The sequence below is a fragment of the Peromyscus californicus genome, unplaced genomic scaffold (assembly GCF_007827085.1).
Source record: "Peromyscus californicus insignis strain IS unplaced genomic scaffold, ASM782708v3 Scaffold_8__1_contigs__length_139910024, whole genome shotgun sequence".
Lineage (NCBI taxonomy): Eukaryota > Metazoa > Chordata > Mammalia > Rodentia > Cricetidae > Peromyscus > Peromyscus californicus.
The window spans coordinates 40,615,692-40,633,041 of NW_026294606.1; the positions used below are offsets into that span (position 1 = coordinate 40,615,692).

Here is a 17,350-nt window from a genome sequence, read left to right on the forward strand (position 1 = left end):
GGTTCCAGGTCACTGTTGACCCTATTTTTCAGATGTGAATCAATGAGCATTACTAAGTGATATACTTTGCACAAAAAAGAGGCTAAAAACTCTTGTGCCATAAATAAAAGAATGAAGAGCTCTGAGATCTACTGTCACACCCTCCAAGTGAACATGAATTGGGCTTGGGATTCAGCATCTGAAGATTATTAAGGGAGCATTTTGAAGAAGGAGTGGAGAGAATGTATGAACCAGAGGAGTAATGGAGTTTTGTGGTGGATCTCTTTCCTTCAGGAGTAACATGTCCTGTCTTAGTTAGGGTTTCTATTGCTGGGATGAAACATCACAAACAAAGCAAGCTGGGGAGGAAAGGGTTTATTTGGCTTAAACTTCCACATTGCTGTTTGTCACTGAAGGAAGTCAGGACAGGAACTCAAAAGGGGCAGCAACCTGGAGGCAGGAACTGATGCAGAGGCTATGGATGAGAGCTGCTTACTGGTTTGCTCATCATGGCTGCTGAGCCTGCTTTTGTATAGAACCCAGGACCATCTGCCCAAGGATGACACCACCCAGAAAGGGCTGGGCACTACCTCCATTAATTACTAATCAAAAACAAAACAAAACAAAAACCAAAAAACCAAAATGCCCTACAGCTGGATCTTATGGAGGCATTTTCTCAATTGAGGGTTTGCCTTTCAGTTAGCTCTAGCTTGAGTCGAGCTGACATGAAAGTAGCTAGTGCATGGCCATTGGCCACCATGGAGCAGCGACTGTGTGTCCCACAGAACACCTTCGGCTAAGTCACAGCCATGAAGTAAGTGGATTAGTACAGTGGCAGCTTGCCCTAGGGTACTGGTGACGAGCCACTTACAGAGTTGTGGGGTGGTGGTTGTGGTTGTTTTCATACCTTCCCCTGAGATTCCAGGCTCCACTTCTTCCTGCCGTAGCTGCAGATTGGCTTGGGGAGTACACAGGAGGTAGAATCTTGATTGACGGTTTTACCCTGTCTGGGGAGAATACAGTTTTTTTTTTTTTTTATCGTTTTCTTTTCTTTTTTTCCTTCTAATAACAAAATAGAGCACTGAATATGATCTGTTGATTCTCTCTTGAAACAAATGAACTACAACACAAGGTGATTCTTTTTTTCTTCTTGAAGAGCGTGAGGGGGTGAGTGGGGGTGGGGGATAGAGGACAGAAAGGGAGGGGAGTTTTGATGGTGCTTAACAGAATGTGGCAAGTGCTGAAAGAGGACCGTGTCTGGCTGTACGTCTGACACAGACAATCAAAACTGCACAAGCCAGAATTCAAAACTTGAGTGAGCTGCGGAACAGACATTTATGCATTTGAGAAGCAACAGAATGGAAAGGCAGAATGAAAGGTTCGAAAAGGGAAAAGCAACGAGGAACAAAGCAGATCCTCACATGTGACAAAGTGCACCTCACTTGGCTCCAGGGTCTGTTTCTCAGAACAGAAAGTCAAGTTCATGGTGTTGAGTGGAGTCAGAGAGGGGAACCTGGTAATGTCCATCTGGCCCTTCGGGCCTCTCCAGGCAGCATCCTGGATGTGCTGGGAATGGTGTGTGGTTACTTCAAACTCCAGGGAAAACACCTGCAAAGGCTTCTATGTCACTGCGCTGCTTTCAAGACTGAATTTGGTCACAAGACTTTAACCATTCCTCACAATGTTAGGTAACAGCGTTACACATGGGCCATCCCTTGACCACAAAGATGATACACCTGCTCTGTGACAGCAGGGCAATTTTTTTTTTAAATCATTTTCTTATGAAAAATCATATGACAAGGAAAATTTGAAGGTAATGATGGCTGCTAAGCTCTGAATCCACAGCTTCATATTTTTGATTATATGGAGGAGCCAGACACAATCAGGATTCACAAATAGAAGTAATTACAGCCGATGGGAACAAATAAAGAGACCTACAGTCAGACATTAAGCAGAGAATGAGAGACCCTGGAACATTCAGCTCTAAATGGGATGTTTCCATTTAATCCCTTTCTTCAGAGCTCAGGGAACCCAAAAGAGGAGGCAGAATGAATGTAAGAGCCAGAGGGGACAGGACACCAAGGAAACAAAGCCTTCTAAATCAACATGATCTACGTCAAAGCTCACATGAACTCACAGAGGCTGAGGCAGCATGCACAGGTCTGCACAGGTCCGCACAGGTCTGCACCAGGTCTGCACAGGTCTGCACAGGTCTGCACCAGGTCTGCACAGGTCTGCACAGGTCTGCACCAGGTCCTCTGCATTTATAGCGTGGGATTCCTGAAAGTGCAAACAAGTGGGTCTCTGACTCTTTTGTGCCTTCTATTGGGCTCATTTCCTTCTGTTGGTTTGTCTCATCTAACTTCGATGTGATGGCTTCTGTTTTGTCTTACTATATTTTATTTTAATATGTTTAAAAAGGAAATGAATGAACGAATGAGGGCCTAGCCATGAGGCTGAGGGTAAACAGCTAAACTGTTGGGAGAGGAAGGATTGGCTTTCTTTAGTGGAATGACAGGTGGGATAACAGCCAATCCAGGGCTGGCTTCATGTTCAGGAGTGGTTGACCAACAGATGATGGACACATGATTTTTGTGTGTGTGTATGTGAGTGTGTGTGTTTGTGCACGCATATGTGTTTTTATTTGGTTATAGTTTTTTTTTGTGTGTGTGTTGTGTTTTGGGGGTTTTGTTGCTATACTGTATTTTGAGAAAGAACTTAAGTTTGGTGGTTAGGTGAGGAACCAGCCCTACTCCATTTTGTTTCTGGGACACCATTTTAAGTCTGTAGCTAAGTTAAGTTTCTGTTGACTACTCAAGTGTCTGTGTTTCAGAGCTGGGCTGTGTCCCACCTCATAACCATGCAACGTTCTGTAAACAACATTCCAAGATTTCCTTAACTGCTTTGTAAACTCTTAACTGTCTGATATTTCTTCTGTAACCACACTGGCTTGAAAATATCCTCCACCTTGAGGTTTTGCCCTATAAAAGAGGTATGGAAAATTGGGGCTGGTCTTGTGAAGGCTGCCTTAGAGGGACACAGTTGCCGATTTGTCTCTGAGGTGTACATGAATAAAGCTTGCTATGATTTGGTTATGATTTCTCCTCATTGCAAGATTAACACAGGGAAGAGGAGAGGCTCTGGAGGAATTTGGAGGAGTGGAAGGATATGATCAAAATATATTTAAATTTGACAACTGTTTTTTTTTTATTTGTTTTTAGTTTGTCTGTTTTTTTGAGACAGGGTTTCTCTATGCAGCCCTCACTGTCCTGAAACTCGCTTTGTAGACCAGCTGGCCTCAAACTCATAGAGATCCACCTGCCTCTGTCTCCTGGAGAATTGTTTTAAATAATAAAAAACAAAGTTAAAACAACAACAACAACAAAAACCCCAAATCATATGCAGGTAGTTTCTGAGGGCTGTAGGCTGCACACCACACACTGAAGGCTCTGTTCTCTTTTGTATTTAGGTTCCACTTATTAGTAAAATCACGTGGTGTTTGTCTACATGCAGCTGACCTATTTCATTTAGCATAATGTCCCACAGGCCCATGCTAGTGACAAGCAATGCATCCAGCATAAGGAAATGATGACGTTGTTTATACTAATCCATCTGTCAGATCTCGTGTGCTTTACCTGAAGGGCATAACTGAATCCCATTTCTAGGTTGCCTTCACTATCCTCTACTTAGAATATTCATCATGTATAAAAATTTTAATTTGTGCTCTGATCAAGATTTTGTTTTATTTTTTTTCTGAACATACTCTGACTTTTAGAGAGACGTTGAATAGAGAAACTTTGTGCCACTTAAGTCCAGGCCATCCATGGTCACGCTGTGTCGTCAATTATATGTCTCTTGTCGATCTTGTTTTTAAAAATTTTTAAAATTATTTTAAAGCCCCCATATATATTCTTAATGTTGAACAATCTCTTCATGATTCAGATTAAATATATCTTTCTTTACTCCTTCATATTCCTTTTGTGTGATTATTATATTCTGTTTTATTTTCAGTGTTTGGGATCGAACCCAGGACCCTGTGGATGCTAAGCATATGCTATGCTCCACCACTGAGCTACACACCCCAGCCAAAGGTGTCAGTTGAGGAGCCTCTCATGCTAATTGCTTGTTGCTCTGTTGCTTGTTGTAACTCCTTCATATTCTTACATCACTTCTTTTTGAGTTAAATTACACAGGCTGATTAAGAAAGTGTTTGATTTGGCTGGTCATTTATATCAATGACTTAGAAAAAGACTTTCACAAAAGAGCTGTGAGACTAAGATGAGCAATAGATGATAAGTACAAACAAGTTACATTTATGTGAGAAAGACAAGGAGCTGGAGGGATGGTTAAGAGACCTCCTTTTGCAGAGAATCCTGGTTCCTCAACATCCATGCGATAAGACTCATAACTGCCTGTAGCTCTAGCTTCCAGGGACTTAATGTCCTCTTCTGTCCTGTGTGGGCACCTGTAGAAATGTGGTATAAACTCATATAGACACATACATAAAAATAAATCTTTATATTACAAAAAGTAAGATATTTAATGAGCTATAGCACAGTGCAATATAGATCACTTAAAAGTTTTGTATATACAGTGCAACCAAGCAAAAAATAAATCAATATTCATCATTGTAAAGATCCATGATGTACCCAAAGGTTTGCAGGGTTTCTAGTCAGATATGACAGATAAGTTTTTAAAAAGTGAGACATAAACCTACATCAAATGATTCAACAATGTCATGTTCAATGATGTATCAATAAGTATTTTTCAGAATGTGTCCATCAGAGTCTTAGAACCATGTCAATATCTTATTGTGTGGATCCAATTTGAGAAATCAAGCAGAGAATCCTTCATCTAAACAAATGTAGACTCAGATCCTTTTGCAGCTCTTTGATGACAAACAGCTGGATAATGTCGTGGAGAACACCAGGGCATTAACAAAGGGCAGCTGCAAGCAAGACTCAGCCGGCTTCAGTCACGTGACCTGTTCATTGCAAAAAGGCAAATCCATAGCTTTTCATCAACATAGAAACTGTAGACGATATAACAGGAAACTTCACTGTGTATTGTTTTCTAGTTTATCCCATATCTACAGTCTTTATTCCTGCAGAGAACCTTCATGAACAGACCACCAATGAAATGCTTCAGGGCTTTTAATTTCTGTGACTGGGGCGTGGGCCTTTGATGAACTGAATGCAGAGTACATGTCCTTCTTTCACAATTCTGTAACATCTTCTCTATGGATGGATAGTCACAGACACTTTGAAGGATCCCCAAATAGCCTCTTGGTACTACCACTTAACAATCACAGTGTCAAGTACAAGAAAACAGATTTCTTGGACTAACATGAGTAAATCACTATGAATTTTGATAAAATTTACCAAATTCACCTGCATGCTCCCGGTCACGGTAGTAGTAACGTGAATTCTACAAGTCCTAATCAAAGTGCTGGTGAGGTAGCTCGGGAGTTGGGAGTGCTCTAGAAGACCGGCCGGGCTCAGTTTCTAGCAGTCACATTTGGTTTCAGAACTGTCTGTTTCCCCCCAGTCAGTCACAGGGCATTTGAGGGTCTCTTCCAGCAGCTGCAGGCTCCAGGCAGGCATTTACTACACAGACATAAATGCATACAAACTATTCATGCACAACAAATGAATACAAGTATAGAAAAGTAGAAAAAATAAAATCCTTTCAAAAGGGTGGCAATACAGAGAATGAGGTTTCATTTTTCACTGTAATTTGCTAAGATCTCTCTCTCAGCTCAAGGCGGTGAGTCCCCAGGAAGATTGTCTGAGAATAAACACGTGCTTGAACTGCTTTGTGGGATTTTGTATTCCCCACAATATTGCAGAACGGAGAGCTCTTTCACACTCATTGAACAGCTACACGAGAAAGACATTATCTCACTTTCTCCCACTGAGCATGCCAACACTCAGCCGGAAGTCCATCCCTGTGAATCAGCACAAGAGGGCTAAAGGTTGCATAACCAAGGGTCATAAATTCTTGAATATTTACCATCAAGGAATTGTTCCCTAAAGAGAGACTTAAAAATAGAGAAAAAGCACAGTCAGTCCAGTAGAAGAAAAGAAAACAGAGCATCAGAAGGAGGACACTCTGGGCAGCTCTCAGCTCAGGGGGAGTTCTGTAGAGAAGCTTGGCCTTCTGAAGGTAGAGGACATGCTGGTGGTGCTTGTGGAGAAGAGAAACCATGTAGCCACTGGCCCCTCCCATGGCACCCTGAAACACAGCATCTCTCAGAACCATGAGAGGAAGAACAATCCACTTTGTTTTCTGACTTTCTAGCATAAAATAACAATAGTTGTCTTCATTCTTAAGCTGTGATGTATTCAGACTTGTACTTGTGATGGAGTGGATTAGGTTCACACTTATTAAAGCATTGAGCATCCAAAAGAATGAAAAGAATGGAAGGATGTGCCATGCAGACTTTGGTCTGAGCCTCCTCCACCCAGATGCTCTGGGACTGATGATGATGGCCTGGACCACAGTGAGGAGACTGCTGGTGCAGATGGAGACACCACGGGCCACCCTCTCCAGGTAAACGACGATCTTACAGCCTATGTCATCTAAGAAGTTTCTCAAACCAAAAGTTGCTATTATCTTTGGCAATCCTTTTACAAGGAGGATTATGATGTTTGTAAAAGCCAAGTGAATGAGAATCAGGTGTATGGGTTTCTTCTCAGGGCCTCCCAATAAACTGATCATATAATTCACAGTAACAGAAATATTCCCCAGAGTGCCAAGCACAGTCATGAAGAGAAAAACTATTTCCTTAATAAACTTCAAAACCATTTCTTCCTTCCTAGGTAGAAAAACTTGTATCCAGGATGCAAAGACTTTTTCAAGAAAGCGTTAGTAATGACAGACATGGATCTGAAAAACACATTTTATATAGTAGCATTTTCTAGTGTGCAAGAGGCAGTGGGGGACACACGTAATGTCCCAGATTAAGGTCCCTGAAACTCTCCCTTTCCCTGTGGACTCTGGGATATTGTGTGTACTCTGATAGGTGAATTTGGTAACTGCTATCCAAAATCTAAAGTTTTTAAGAAGATTTTTTTTTTAGTTCTACACTAGCAAAATTGACTTCTTAAAATTCCTCTCTCTCTGTCTCTGTCTCTGTCTCTCTGTCTCTCTGTCTCTGTCTCTCTGTCTCTCTGTCTCTCTGTCTCTCTCTCTCTCTCTCTCTCTCGTGTGTGTGTGTGTGTGTGTGTGTGTGTGTGTGTGTGTGTGTGTGTCTGTCTGTCTGTCTGTGTGCATGGATTATCCTAGTTAACTCTCAGCATAGCTGAACTGAACTACAAGTTTCTCCAACCAAAATTTCTTCCACTGTTTCTCAGTCTATTTCGTGATATTTCCCCACCCGACTCCCAAAGCCTGAGGCTCATGGTGAATCTGTGTGCCTTCCCCACATCACCTCACACACACTGGGAATCCCTGCTGGGTCAATACCTGTAACATATCTCAGATTTAGTACCTTACCCTCCACACTGTCTCCTCCTTTGTTTGATATTCTTTTTTTCCCTTTTTAAAATTTTTTTTATTTAAATTTTTTGTTCATTCTACATACCAACCACGGAATCTTCTCAGCTGCATCTTGACTAATACAACAATTTCTAGATTTGCCTTTGACTTTGAAGCTTTATAACTTCTATTTATACATCTTAATATTTTAAAAGTTTTTGTATTGACCATTTTGTGATTTCACTCCATATGTTTACTACTTATTTTTTTAAGGTAGTCCTCAATGTCAAGTCAAACTGAATAACCTTTCCAATAGGGGCCAACAGTTAAAGCTGAGTCGTCAAAGATACCCTGAAAATTTTATGTAACTACCAGGTTGCAGGCAGGGAGGGAGTCTAGAGGAACCCTGTGGTGCTTCCCAAGAGAGTGTGTGGCAGAGGGCTGTGACCCCAGTGGATGAATTCAGAGCACCTAAGGGAGCATGGAGCAGCTCTGGACAGGCTGCTGCTGCTGAGGTGGATGGGAGAAGGAGATTAATTAAGTTTTATGTGCTACCACTAGATGCATGCAGTTTCTGAGTTATGGGTCTTCCATATCAGCTACAGACAGAGTTCACGGTGTCATTTGCCTCTGTGGGGCCTTGTGAGCAGCAGTTTGTCAGTTTGTTTTGCAGCTGCTTCTCCTGATTCTTCTCCAACTTGTTTATCAGGCAGGCTGCTTTGTTCTGCATCGGTCTGAGCTGATTCCAGAACTTTTAATCTCGGCAGGATGTTATTCTTCATGTTCAGGAGTTCCGTTCTCATTTCTCAGGGACTCATGGTAAGCTTTGGGCACCTTTTCTACAATAAGAAGAATCTGGATGTTTTACGGGTTTGTGTGTTCTGAGTACTTGGAATGCCCCTGTCCCCTTTGCTCCCTGCTGTTAAACTCACAGGATTGCTTTAAATGTCTGTGTCCTGATGATGTCATGTGTGACCTTCATCAACCTAACCTTGTTGCTACATTTGTATCCAGGTGGCATCATGACTCTAGAAATGTCAGTTATTGCCTTTCAACTAATGCCTCTGACAAAGGTGTGATCTCCTGTACTACTGCATCCTATAAATCACAATACCATCCTAAATATCTGAACATAATGAAATATGCTCCAGACATTAGTAACAAACACATCAGCATTCACTGATGTATTTAGAAGAAATATGAAGTATTTAGTCAGAGATTAAGATCTGTCAAAGTCCCTGCTATCAATTCACCCCAAGTCATGATAGAAAATATTAACACTTTTCTGGTTGTTTAATGCTTGCTTTGCTGGGGATTTCTTTCTTTTGTCTTGTAATTTTTGAGAAAGAGTCTCTGTATGTAAACCAGAATATCCTTGAAAAACAATTACTTTGTTTCAGTCTCTCTAGTGCTGATGTCACAGGAGTGTATCATGATTGTCTCCAGGGTTTGACAGACCTCTGAAAATCTTATCTATCTTATTGACTCATTTTAAAAAGGTAACTTTAGGCAAAGACCCAGCCAGAGCTCTGTCATGATCCTCAAGCCTAAGGATGGATAGCGATGCCTCAACATTTCTGTATCTTTAGGAACTGGTCTCCTTTGGTCTTTCTGGAGCCAGGGACCAACCTTGTAGGGCCAGAAGGAAAGCAGAGGTCCGGAGGATCACAGAGCCTCTCAACTGCTCCCTGGCTTAGTCAAAGGGAGAGACTTCTGCTTCAGTGAAACCCTCTATGGCACAGCTGAGGGGATCGAAGATCTTACCTCCATGAACTCACCTGGACCTCTGTGGTGCAGACAGCCTCTGGAGCAGCTCTGGGAAGTGACACTTGCCAGGTCCTGTTTGTACTGTCAGGATTTGTGGGGCTCTTGGCTGCCATCAGGTAGTGCAGACTTCAAGTTTCATGTTGTCACAGTGTTGGGGGGGGCGGCAGGGGGAGGAAGGCCTCTGCAGGGCCCCAGTCCCTGAAGTACAGCTTCCCCCTCTCTCCACAATTACTACATCTGTTTTCCTCAGAAGTTACTTCAAGCTTAATTAGGGTTTAATGATTTTGTGAGGAAAGATGTGAGGTGAGAAAATGAACAGCTAACCATGTTTCTGTGTGTTGTACGCAGAGTCCCCCAAAGATCACAAGAGAACAAGTCTGATGCAAAGGCGAAGAGTCTTTTATTATTTCGAGTTAACTTGGGCCTCTCCCTCTGTCTGACGCAGCAGCAGAGCAGGAGAGACCCTGAGTAACAGTTGGGCAGGGGCTTTATACTGTTTGGGATCGGGGGGTCTAGGGGAATTCCAACTCTGTAGAGTTACAAGCTCAGAGTTGGTGCTTACTTCAGGTTAGAGATGCTTGGTTGGAACTGATTGGAAAGTTGCAGCTGCAAGGAAATTGCCATTTCCTCTAGGAATCTATGTTATTGTATCTATTTTGCCAGCAGACCCATTTCCTGTGATAGTTAGACATCCCAATTTTATCTCCCTGAAACTCATTCCCGCTGACAGCCTGGTATACAATCTACAGCAGCAGAAAGCATCCCACAGGACATACCTTTGTATGCTTTGTTTATTATGCCAGTTATGTTGTATCATATCCTTTAGCTTATGGCAGGAAATGTCTGGAACTTGTTTTTGTGTAGCTCCTAATTTTCTAGGTATAGGGGTGAAGGGACAGTACATCCTCTGGTGCTCCCCCCGCCCCAACCCCAGACAGGGTTTCTCTGTGTAGTTTTGGTGCCTGTCCTGGATCTTGCTCTGTAGACCAGGCTGGCCTTGAACTCACAGAGATCCGCCTGGCTCTGCCTCCCAGTTGCTGGGATTAAAGGTGTGAGCGACCACCGTCTGGCTTGGCGTTTTTTTTTTAACAATTTGTCCAAGGGCCTCCTGCCCCCCCCCCCCCATCTGACCCTTCTCTAAGATGGCTGCAGCTCTGGCATCCTCTTATGTGTCCAGAGCTCCCCATATCTCCAGACTGGTTTTCATCTTCCCAAAGTGCAAAGCTGTGGCTTGGCAGGGGACCAACTTCTGACACAGACCAAGTCACTTGCTTCTCTGTCTTAAATCTCTTGTTAGACTGGAGTAGAATAAATGATGCTCAGTTGTGGGGGGGGGGCGGTTCTGTTTCCCCGAGCAAGTCCCAAGTCCCAAACATGGACCAGAACAAATTTACAGTCCCTTGTTCTACCTGTGGCTGCCAGAAGTGAAGGTCTTTGCTGTGACTGATTATTTCATTACTGCACATTAAATATCATATGGGACTTGAAGTCTGTCTGAATGCCTCCCCAACCTTGGCCTTATTCCAAAGCAATATTTACTTAGTATAAAACTTATTAAGAACACTTTTATAACTTATGTGTGCCCAAGAATGGTCCTTCTAAGTAACTTTTCTTTCTGGTTCCTAGGAGGCCCTTCCTATCCTGGATGCAAGGTGATATAAATAAATGTGCAGGGCTGACATTAGGAGTGATGACATCATCACTTTGTTCTTGAAGAGAAAGCACCACTGGGTTTCCTTGGGAGATGAGTTCGAGGTCACTGGTCTCCCTCTGTGTCCTGCATGACAATGTCTTCAGACATGTGGGTGCAGCTGACACATGAAAAAATCTAAAAATGCTTCTGCTGTGAATGAAACAACAGCTCTTGAGGAAACCAGGATATCCACCCTCTCCATTGAAGGGGAAACATTCTCCAGGTGAGAGAAACTCAGTTGTACACTACATATGTCAGGGTGGACAGAAATTGAAAAATAAAATAATTATCTCTGGTCCAACAAGGAGCACTTCCCTCTGATGTCTTTTTTTTTTTTTTCTTCCAACCTCAAGACAGTGTTTCTTCATGTAGAACTTGCTGTCCTGGAACTCACTCTGTAGACCAGAGATTCAACAGATTCTACCCCTCAAGTGCTGGATGGGATTACTGGCATGTACTACCTCCACATGGCTCTCTGATGTCTTTGCTATCCTGTTTAGAAAACTTCTAAATTTCGTCTGTCTTTGAAATATAAAGAAAATGTAGTTTAAAGCTTGTAGTGCTCTGACTGGTTTATTCAATCAAAAATAATACATCAGGAAGAGAGACCTACGTGCAGCTTTTCCATGTGGGAGGAGTTCTGGAGAGAAAATTGGTGACTCACAGACAGGACATGTTGGGGGTCACTGGTGACCTCCATTTTGTCCCTCAGTCTGATCTCATATAAAGGATATTCACGTGTTACAGGGTGGAACTAAAGAATAATAACTCCTGGATGGGGAAATTGCTCAGTGGTTTAAGTGCTTTGCTTCCAAGTGTGAGTGCCAACTCACTTAACTGCATGGTGTAATTCCAGCCTCAGAAGCCAGGGACAGACTATCGCTAGAGGAAGCTGAGTAGTGAGATTAGCATTTTCGTGTGTTCTGTTTGACTGTCTTAATAAAGTGGAAAATGAAGGATAGTTCTTGACATCAACTTCAGTCTTATGCATGCAGGTGTGCATGTGTACAAATGCATGGGCGTGCGCGCACGCATTCACGCACGCACATGCCTGTCCACTTCCCAAGATGTAATACACATTCAAAACACACACATATACTCACAGACACACATGAAAAATGGAAAGTGCAAATTTCATAATGCCACTGCTTCCTTAAGGAAATTAGGAAACAAACTGATTAAGCAAATGGATTTATTTGTGGTTTGGCAAAATCAGGGAGAGAGAGAATCTTCCTTTCCTTCCCCCTTCTCTGCAGCAATGTTACTGAAGGGGCCTGCACATGTCAGGGTGCTCCCCTCTGGGCCCCAGATTAGGCACAGACCACCCCCAAACACCAGTTTCCAAGCACAAACCAAACACAAAGAGATCCTTTTTTAAGCAAGGCAAAGGGACAGGGTGACTGAATCTGAATCGGGCAGAAGCAGCAGCAAACAGTTTTGTAAGTGTTCATTTTAAGAGGGAAAAGCGGGGAGGGTCTGTGTTAGAATGAGCTAGGATAAGTTGGTAAGTTTTGATTGAGTATTTTAATTAGTTTAGTCAAAGTAAGTAATTTGGATTCCTTGACCTTGATGTTTTGATACTTGGACCTTGGTGATCAGCCTCAGGAATGAGTCAGTGGCCAAATAAGGGAGTAGACCTTGGTGGCTAGCTTTAGGAATGTAATCTAATGGTTTAGCAAGGGAGAGGGAAGGGGGAAGGGCAGAACCTGCCAGCGCCGTATTTGCCATACTTGAGCCTGTGTTTGCCATGCTCAGGCCTGCTAGAGCCCTTCAGTTACAATTTTATAACAGAAAGAAAATCCAGGAAATGCCCATGTGTCATTATAACTGTGTGAAGCTTCTCTGGGGAGGCAAGTTCCTCCTCTGAGAGTCCCTGGGAATGAATCCCAGGCAAATGGTAATTCTTTGGATTTATTGTATCAATATTGGTAGTGAAAAGGAGGGGAAACACGTCTCTCTTTAGAATATCTGCTCTTCTGCCAGGACAGCGACATCCTGACGTCCCTTTCTCTGTTGGTCTCCTGCTCATGGCTCCCGGGGAAGCCAATGACAAATATGGAGTGCTGGATAGCTTCCTTGATAACCACAGGAGCACATTGAGGGGATAGAAATGTGGACAACCATTAGCTGTTCCTTCTTTATCTGTAGCTCTGGCTTCCTGGCATTGGGGTCACTGTTGGTTTTAAATAAGCGGCTCTGGTTATTGTTTGAGAGAGGTCACGAGGCACGAGGCATGAGAAAACCCAGTACCAGAGCTTTATTAGGAGGAAGTGGGGAGTGGGGGGGACAGAAGAGAGTGTGGCCAGGCCTGGGGCAGAGACAGGTGCAGAGAGAGAGAGAGAGAGAGAGAGAGAGAGAGAGAGAGAGAGAGAGAGAGAGAGAGAGAGAGAGAGAGAGAGAGAGGAAGAGGAAGAGGAAGAGGAAGAGCAGAAAGAGAGGGGAGGAGTCTGTGTCCAGCTTTTTAAGGATTCCTTTGCACATGCTCAGGTGGGCTTACGGAGCTATGCCACACATGCGCTGATTGCATGATGGTGCTGTGCACATTTGTGCAATCATGAAGTGCACTGATGACATAAGACCCCTTACTTAGCTACTGAACTGCGCATGTGTGGTCATGTAGTTAGAGTGGTGGCAGAATCCTAGCATTCCAGACTTTTTGCTTATTATAAAAAAGGCGGATGAACAGGAATAGGGGCATTATTTCTCCTGAAAAATTGCTTCCAGCTGACTCGGTGAGCATCAGTTAACTCTTGGGGAGTAGGGAAGGGGGCTACTGAGGTAGACAGGCATCCTGGGATGGTGAGATGTCATCTGCTGCCTTGGAAATCATCTGACAAGGTGCTGTCCAGGTGGATTCAAGCTGGTTCTGGAGCTTGCTGACCTGTCCAGGTGGATTCTCTGGAGCTCAGAGAAACTTTGAACATATTAAGAAGCAGCCATGAGAAAATTAAAGTCTTGGACTGGTGACCATTATAGTGTTTAGTACTCTGCTTATATTGGTTAGTGTTAGTGAGAGAGAGATAGATTGGAACATGTTTTTAATTTTTACCTGAGATAAGCTTTATCAGAGATAGATTATTTTAAGGCACCTGTTTCCTTTATTAGTTTAGCAACCAGGAGACATAGGTGATCAATTACTGAGAGCATTTAACAGTAATAGATTGTTATATTAAAGTCTGTTTTTGCAGAGCTGAAACCATTTTTGGTCTGTGGGTATAAATACCTTTTGATTGTTACTGTTCCTTTTCCTACTGCCTAGATGAATCTGATGATCCTTGGACTCCAGCTCTATGGTGATCCTGTAACAATTAGCTGAGTAGTTAATTAGAAGAGGGAACCAGGAAGAGAAAAGCTTGTGGGGTGAGACCTCATTCTTCTGGAATTGAGGACAAGGCAGTAGATCCTGATAACCTCTGGAACTTGAGAGAGAGCAAGGCCCTGTCTGTGTCACTGTGCATAAGAAGCACTGCTGTCCAGTCTGGAGTGAAACACATGGAGGGAGCAAATGAAATGAAAGCTCCTACCTTAGCTGGAAAATCTATTCCCATTAGGTACTCCTGAATAAGTGATGGGGTCTGGTGAGGTGGGTAAGGCTGTCCCCCTACTCTGACAATAGGGAAACCAGAAGGAGAAGTGGGACCCCAAAACTCCCTCAGGACTGATTAAGTGTCTCGGTGTCCAAGAGGAAGGAAACAGATTGCCCCATGCTGCATCCTGGGTTCCCTGTGAGCCCATGGCCAAGCCTAGGAGGTCTGCTGGAGGTCTTTGTTTGATGTCCCCATACCACGAGGTGCATGAGGGCCGTCAGCTGACCAGTTATCTCTCTAGGTTACACTTTGAACAAGGTTCAGTTGATGGCCTGAGTTGGGCAGGGCACGCACTAGCCCTCGTGGTCTTCTAAAACAGGGACCTGGAAGCCCTCGTGCAGCTGCCGCTTGGATAGCATGTGCCGGCATTTGGCAATTCTGTTCATGGGCTTTCTCATCTCTCCCAGGGTACCTTAAATGCCACAGCTGAAACTTCCACCTGTGGGGTCAGGAGCCTTGCTCTCTAGATGCTTAAGTTTAGCCCTGATGTCAGGAAGCTCTGGGAGACAAGAGATGGATTTTATTCCGTGTCTTGAATTAGTTTTTTTTTTCCCCCTGATACTTTGCTGGTTTGAGGACAGCTTTAGGAAGACCCACTAGGAGTCAGGCTGTAAACTAATTTCTGGCTGGAGAGCCATCTAGATTATTACGATCCCAATGGTTTGAGGACAGCTTTAGGAAGACCCACCAGGACGCAGGTTGTAAACTGATCTCTGGCTAGAGAGCCATCTGGATTACTATGATCCCAATGTGGGTCCTGATCATAAACTTGTTTGCAAGCATCTTAGCCTGCTTCCAGACCTGTCCGAGCTTAGTGGCCCACCCAGTTTACTGGAGAACAGAGCAGAGGTCAGATAAGATAAGGTTCTTTGGAGTCAGAGATTCCTCAGGTTCAGGAATGCACGTGGGCAAGAGAGAAAGACTCAGAAATGGAGGGTTCAGAGCTTAGGTAAAAGCACAGGGATAAGGTAACTCTTTTCATTTGCCTGTTTGCTGGCAGAAGTTAGATAATTCCCGTGAAATATTGGGGTTCAAGCAGCCGTTACGTGGCCAAATTTACTGGTATCTGGGGATATTTAAGGCATTTCTCAGAGGAGGAGTGGGACCAAGAGGAGGAAGTCTCTATGTCCCATGACTGCAGTCGAGAGAAAAAAATAAAAAATTAAAATAACGAACGGGATCCCAGACTCCCATCCCAGGCATCCCTGGGGGCAGGTAATCTGTGGACCAGCTTCAGCACAAGTTATCCCACCCATTGTCACAGGAGGGGCAAGGGCTGGGGGGGCATACATACCGAGGACCCCCTCCCCAGGAGTCCAGACAGCATTCAGTACTTGCTCAAGAGAGAATGTGTTGTGGTACACAGCCTGAGGACCCCCCGGGGGTCCAGCAGCTTGAGAAATATATGGCAGGCTACAGATGTGGGAAATGGGCAGAGATTGGAAAGGGAAAACTCATCAGTCTGGTTAGTCGGTGTGTTGTGTGTAGCAGTTCCAGTAGCTGGGCAAATGGAAAAAGCCAGCAGGGCAGTGGTAGATCTGATAAACCTTGGTGCAGGGTCCTGGACGCAGAGCGCTGGGAGAGCCTGTCTGATCACAGCACCAATGTTGGTTTTAAATAAGTGGCGCTGGTTACCATTCCTGAGAGAGGCACGAGGCAATCCAGTATCAGAGCTTTATTAGGAGGAAACAGGGGAAAAGAAGAGAACGTGGCCAGGCCTGGGGCAGAGACATGTGCAGAGAGAGAGAATGGGGGGTGGGGGGAGAGCAGAAAGAGAGGGGGAGGAGTCTGTGTCCGGCTTTTAAGGATTCCCCTGCACATGGTGGTGGTGGGCTTATGGAGCTATGCCACGCTTGCACTGATTGCATGACCACACTGTGTGCATTTGCACAATCACAAAGCGCACTGATGATGTAAGATCCCTTGATTAGCTACTGAACTGCGCATGTGCAGTCATGCTGGAGTGGCAGAATCCTAACAGTCACTTCCATTCTTTCTTCTAAGTAATCAAGAGGCACAACGCCACATGATGGGCACAGAGGCGAGTAACAATCTGTCCTTCCAGCTTTTAGACTCCTCCGGCAGGTCTTTGATCACCTAGTACTGATTTTGTAAAACAATGCAAACCTATTTTTAAAAAGCCTTGAGTAACTTGAATGATTTAATGTATTAGAACATTAGGGAACTGCAATTTGTGATACATACACTTTTATCACAGAGGAATGGGTGTAAACAGTAACTGATGTATTTTTCAGGGTGCCCCTTATCATTTAGCAATACCAACATCTCTGTTGAGCAGAAGAAAGGGGCTCGGAACACCAGAGTCAAGTTTTTGAAATATCTTAACATTTAGTGTTGTAGAAGCATGTATCAAGGAAGTGAATGGTTTCAGGTTTAGGGTTCAAGGGTGACACTGTGGTGGACTAACTCTTGAGGGTAAGAAGTTTATTAGAGAGTTATTAACACTGAGGACAGACAGCAGCTCTGAAGAGAGATCTGCCCCACAGGGCACAGTCCAGTACCAGATTTTTCACAGGAAGAGGGGTGGGAAGGAGACTGAAAAGTTTTTTTCTCTTCCTTCCTTCCTTCCTTCCTTCCTTCCTTCCTTCCTTCCTTCCTCCCTTCCTTCTCTCCTTCCTTCTTCCTTCCTTCCTTCCTTCCTTCCTTCCTTCCTTCCTCCTCGTCCTCCTCCTCCTTCCTCTCTCTCTCTCTTTCTTTCCTTCCTTCTCTCCTTTATTTATTTATTTATTTTTTTTGGTTTTTCGAGACAGGGTTTCTCTGTGTAGCTTTGCGCCTTTTCCTGGAACTCACTTGGTAGCCCAGGCTGGCCTCGAACTCACAGAGA

At 43.9% G+C, this 17,350-nt stretch overlaps 1 protein-coding gene across 1 annotated transcript; it reads right to left on the bottom strand.

Annotated features, from left to right (window-relative positions):
- Window positions 1-5,874: 5,874 nt before the first annotated feature.
- LOC128103117 (vomeronasal type-1 receptor 4-like) lies at window positions 5,875-6,810 on the bottom strand. Its single transcript, XM_052727199.1, has one exon. It carries the CDS (start codon window positions 6,784-6,786, stop codon window positions 5,875-5,877), a length of 912 nt encoding a protein of 303 aa, XP_052583159.1. The 5' UTR covers window positions 6,787-6,810.
- Window positions 6,811-17,350: the final 10,540 nt, after the last annotated feature.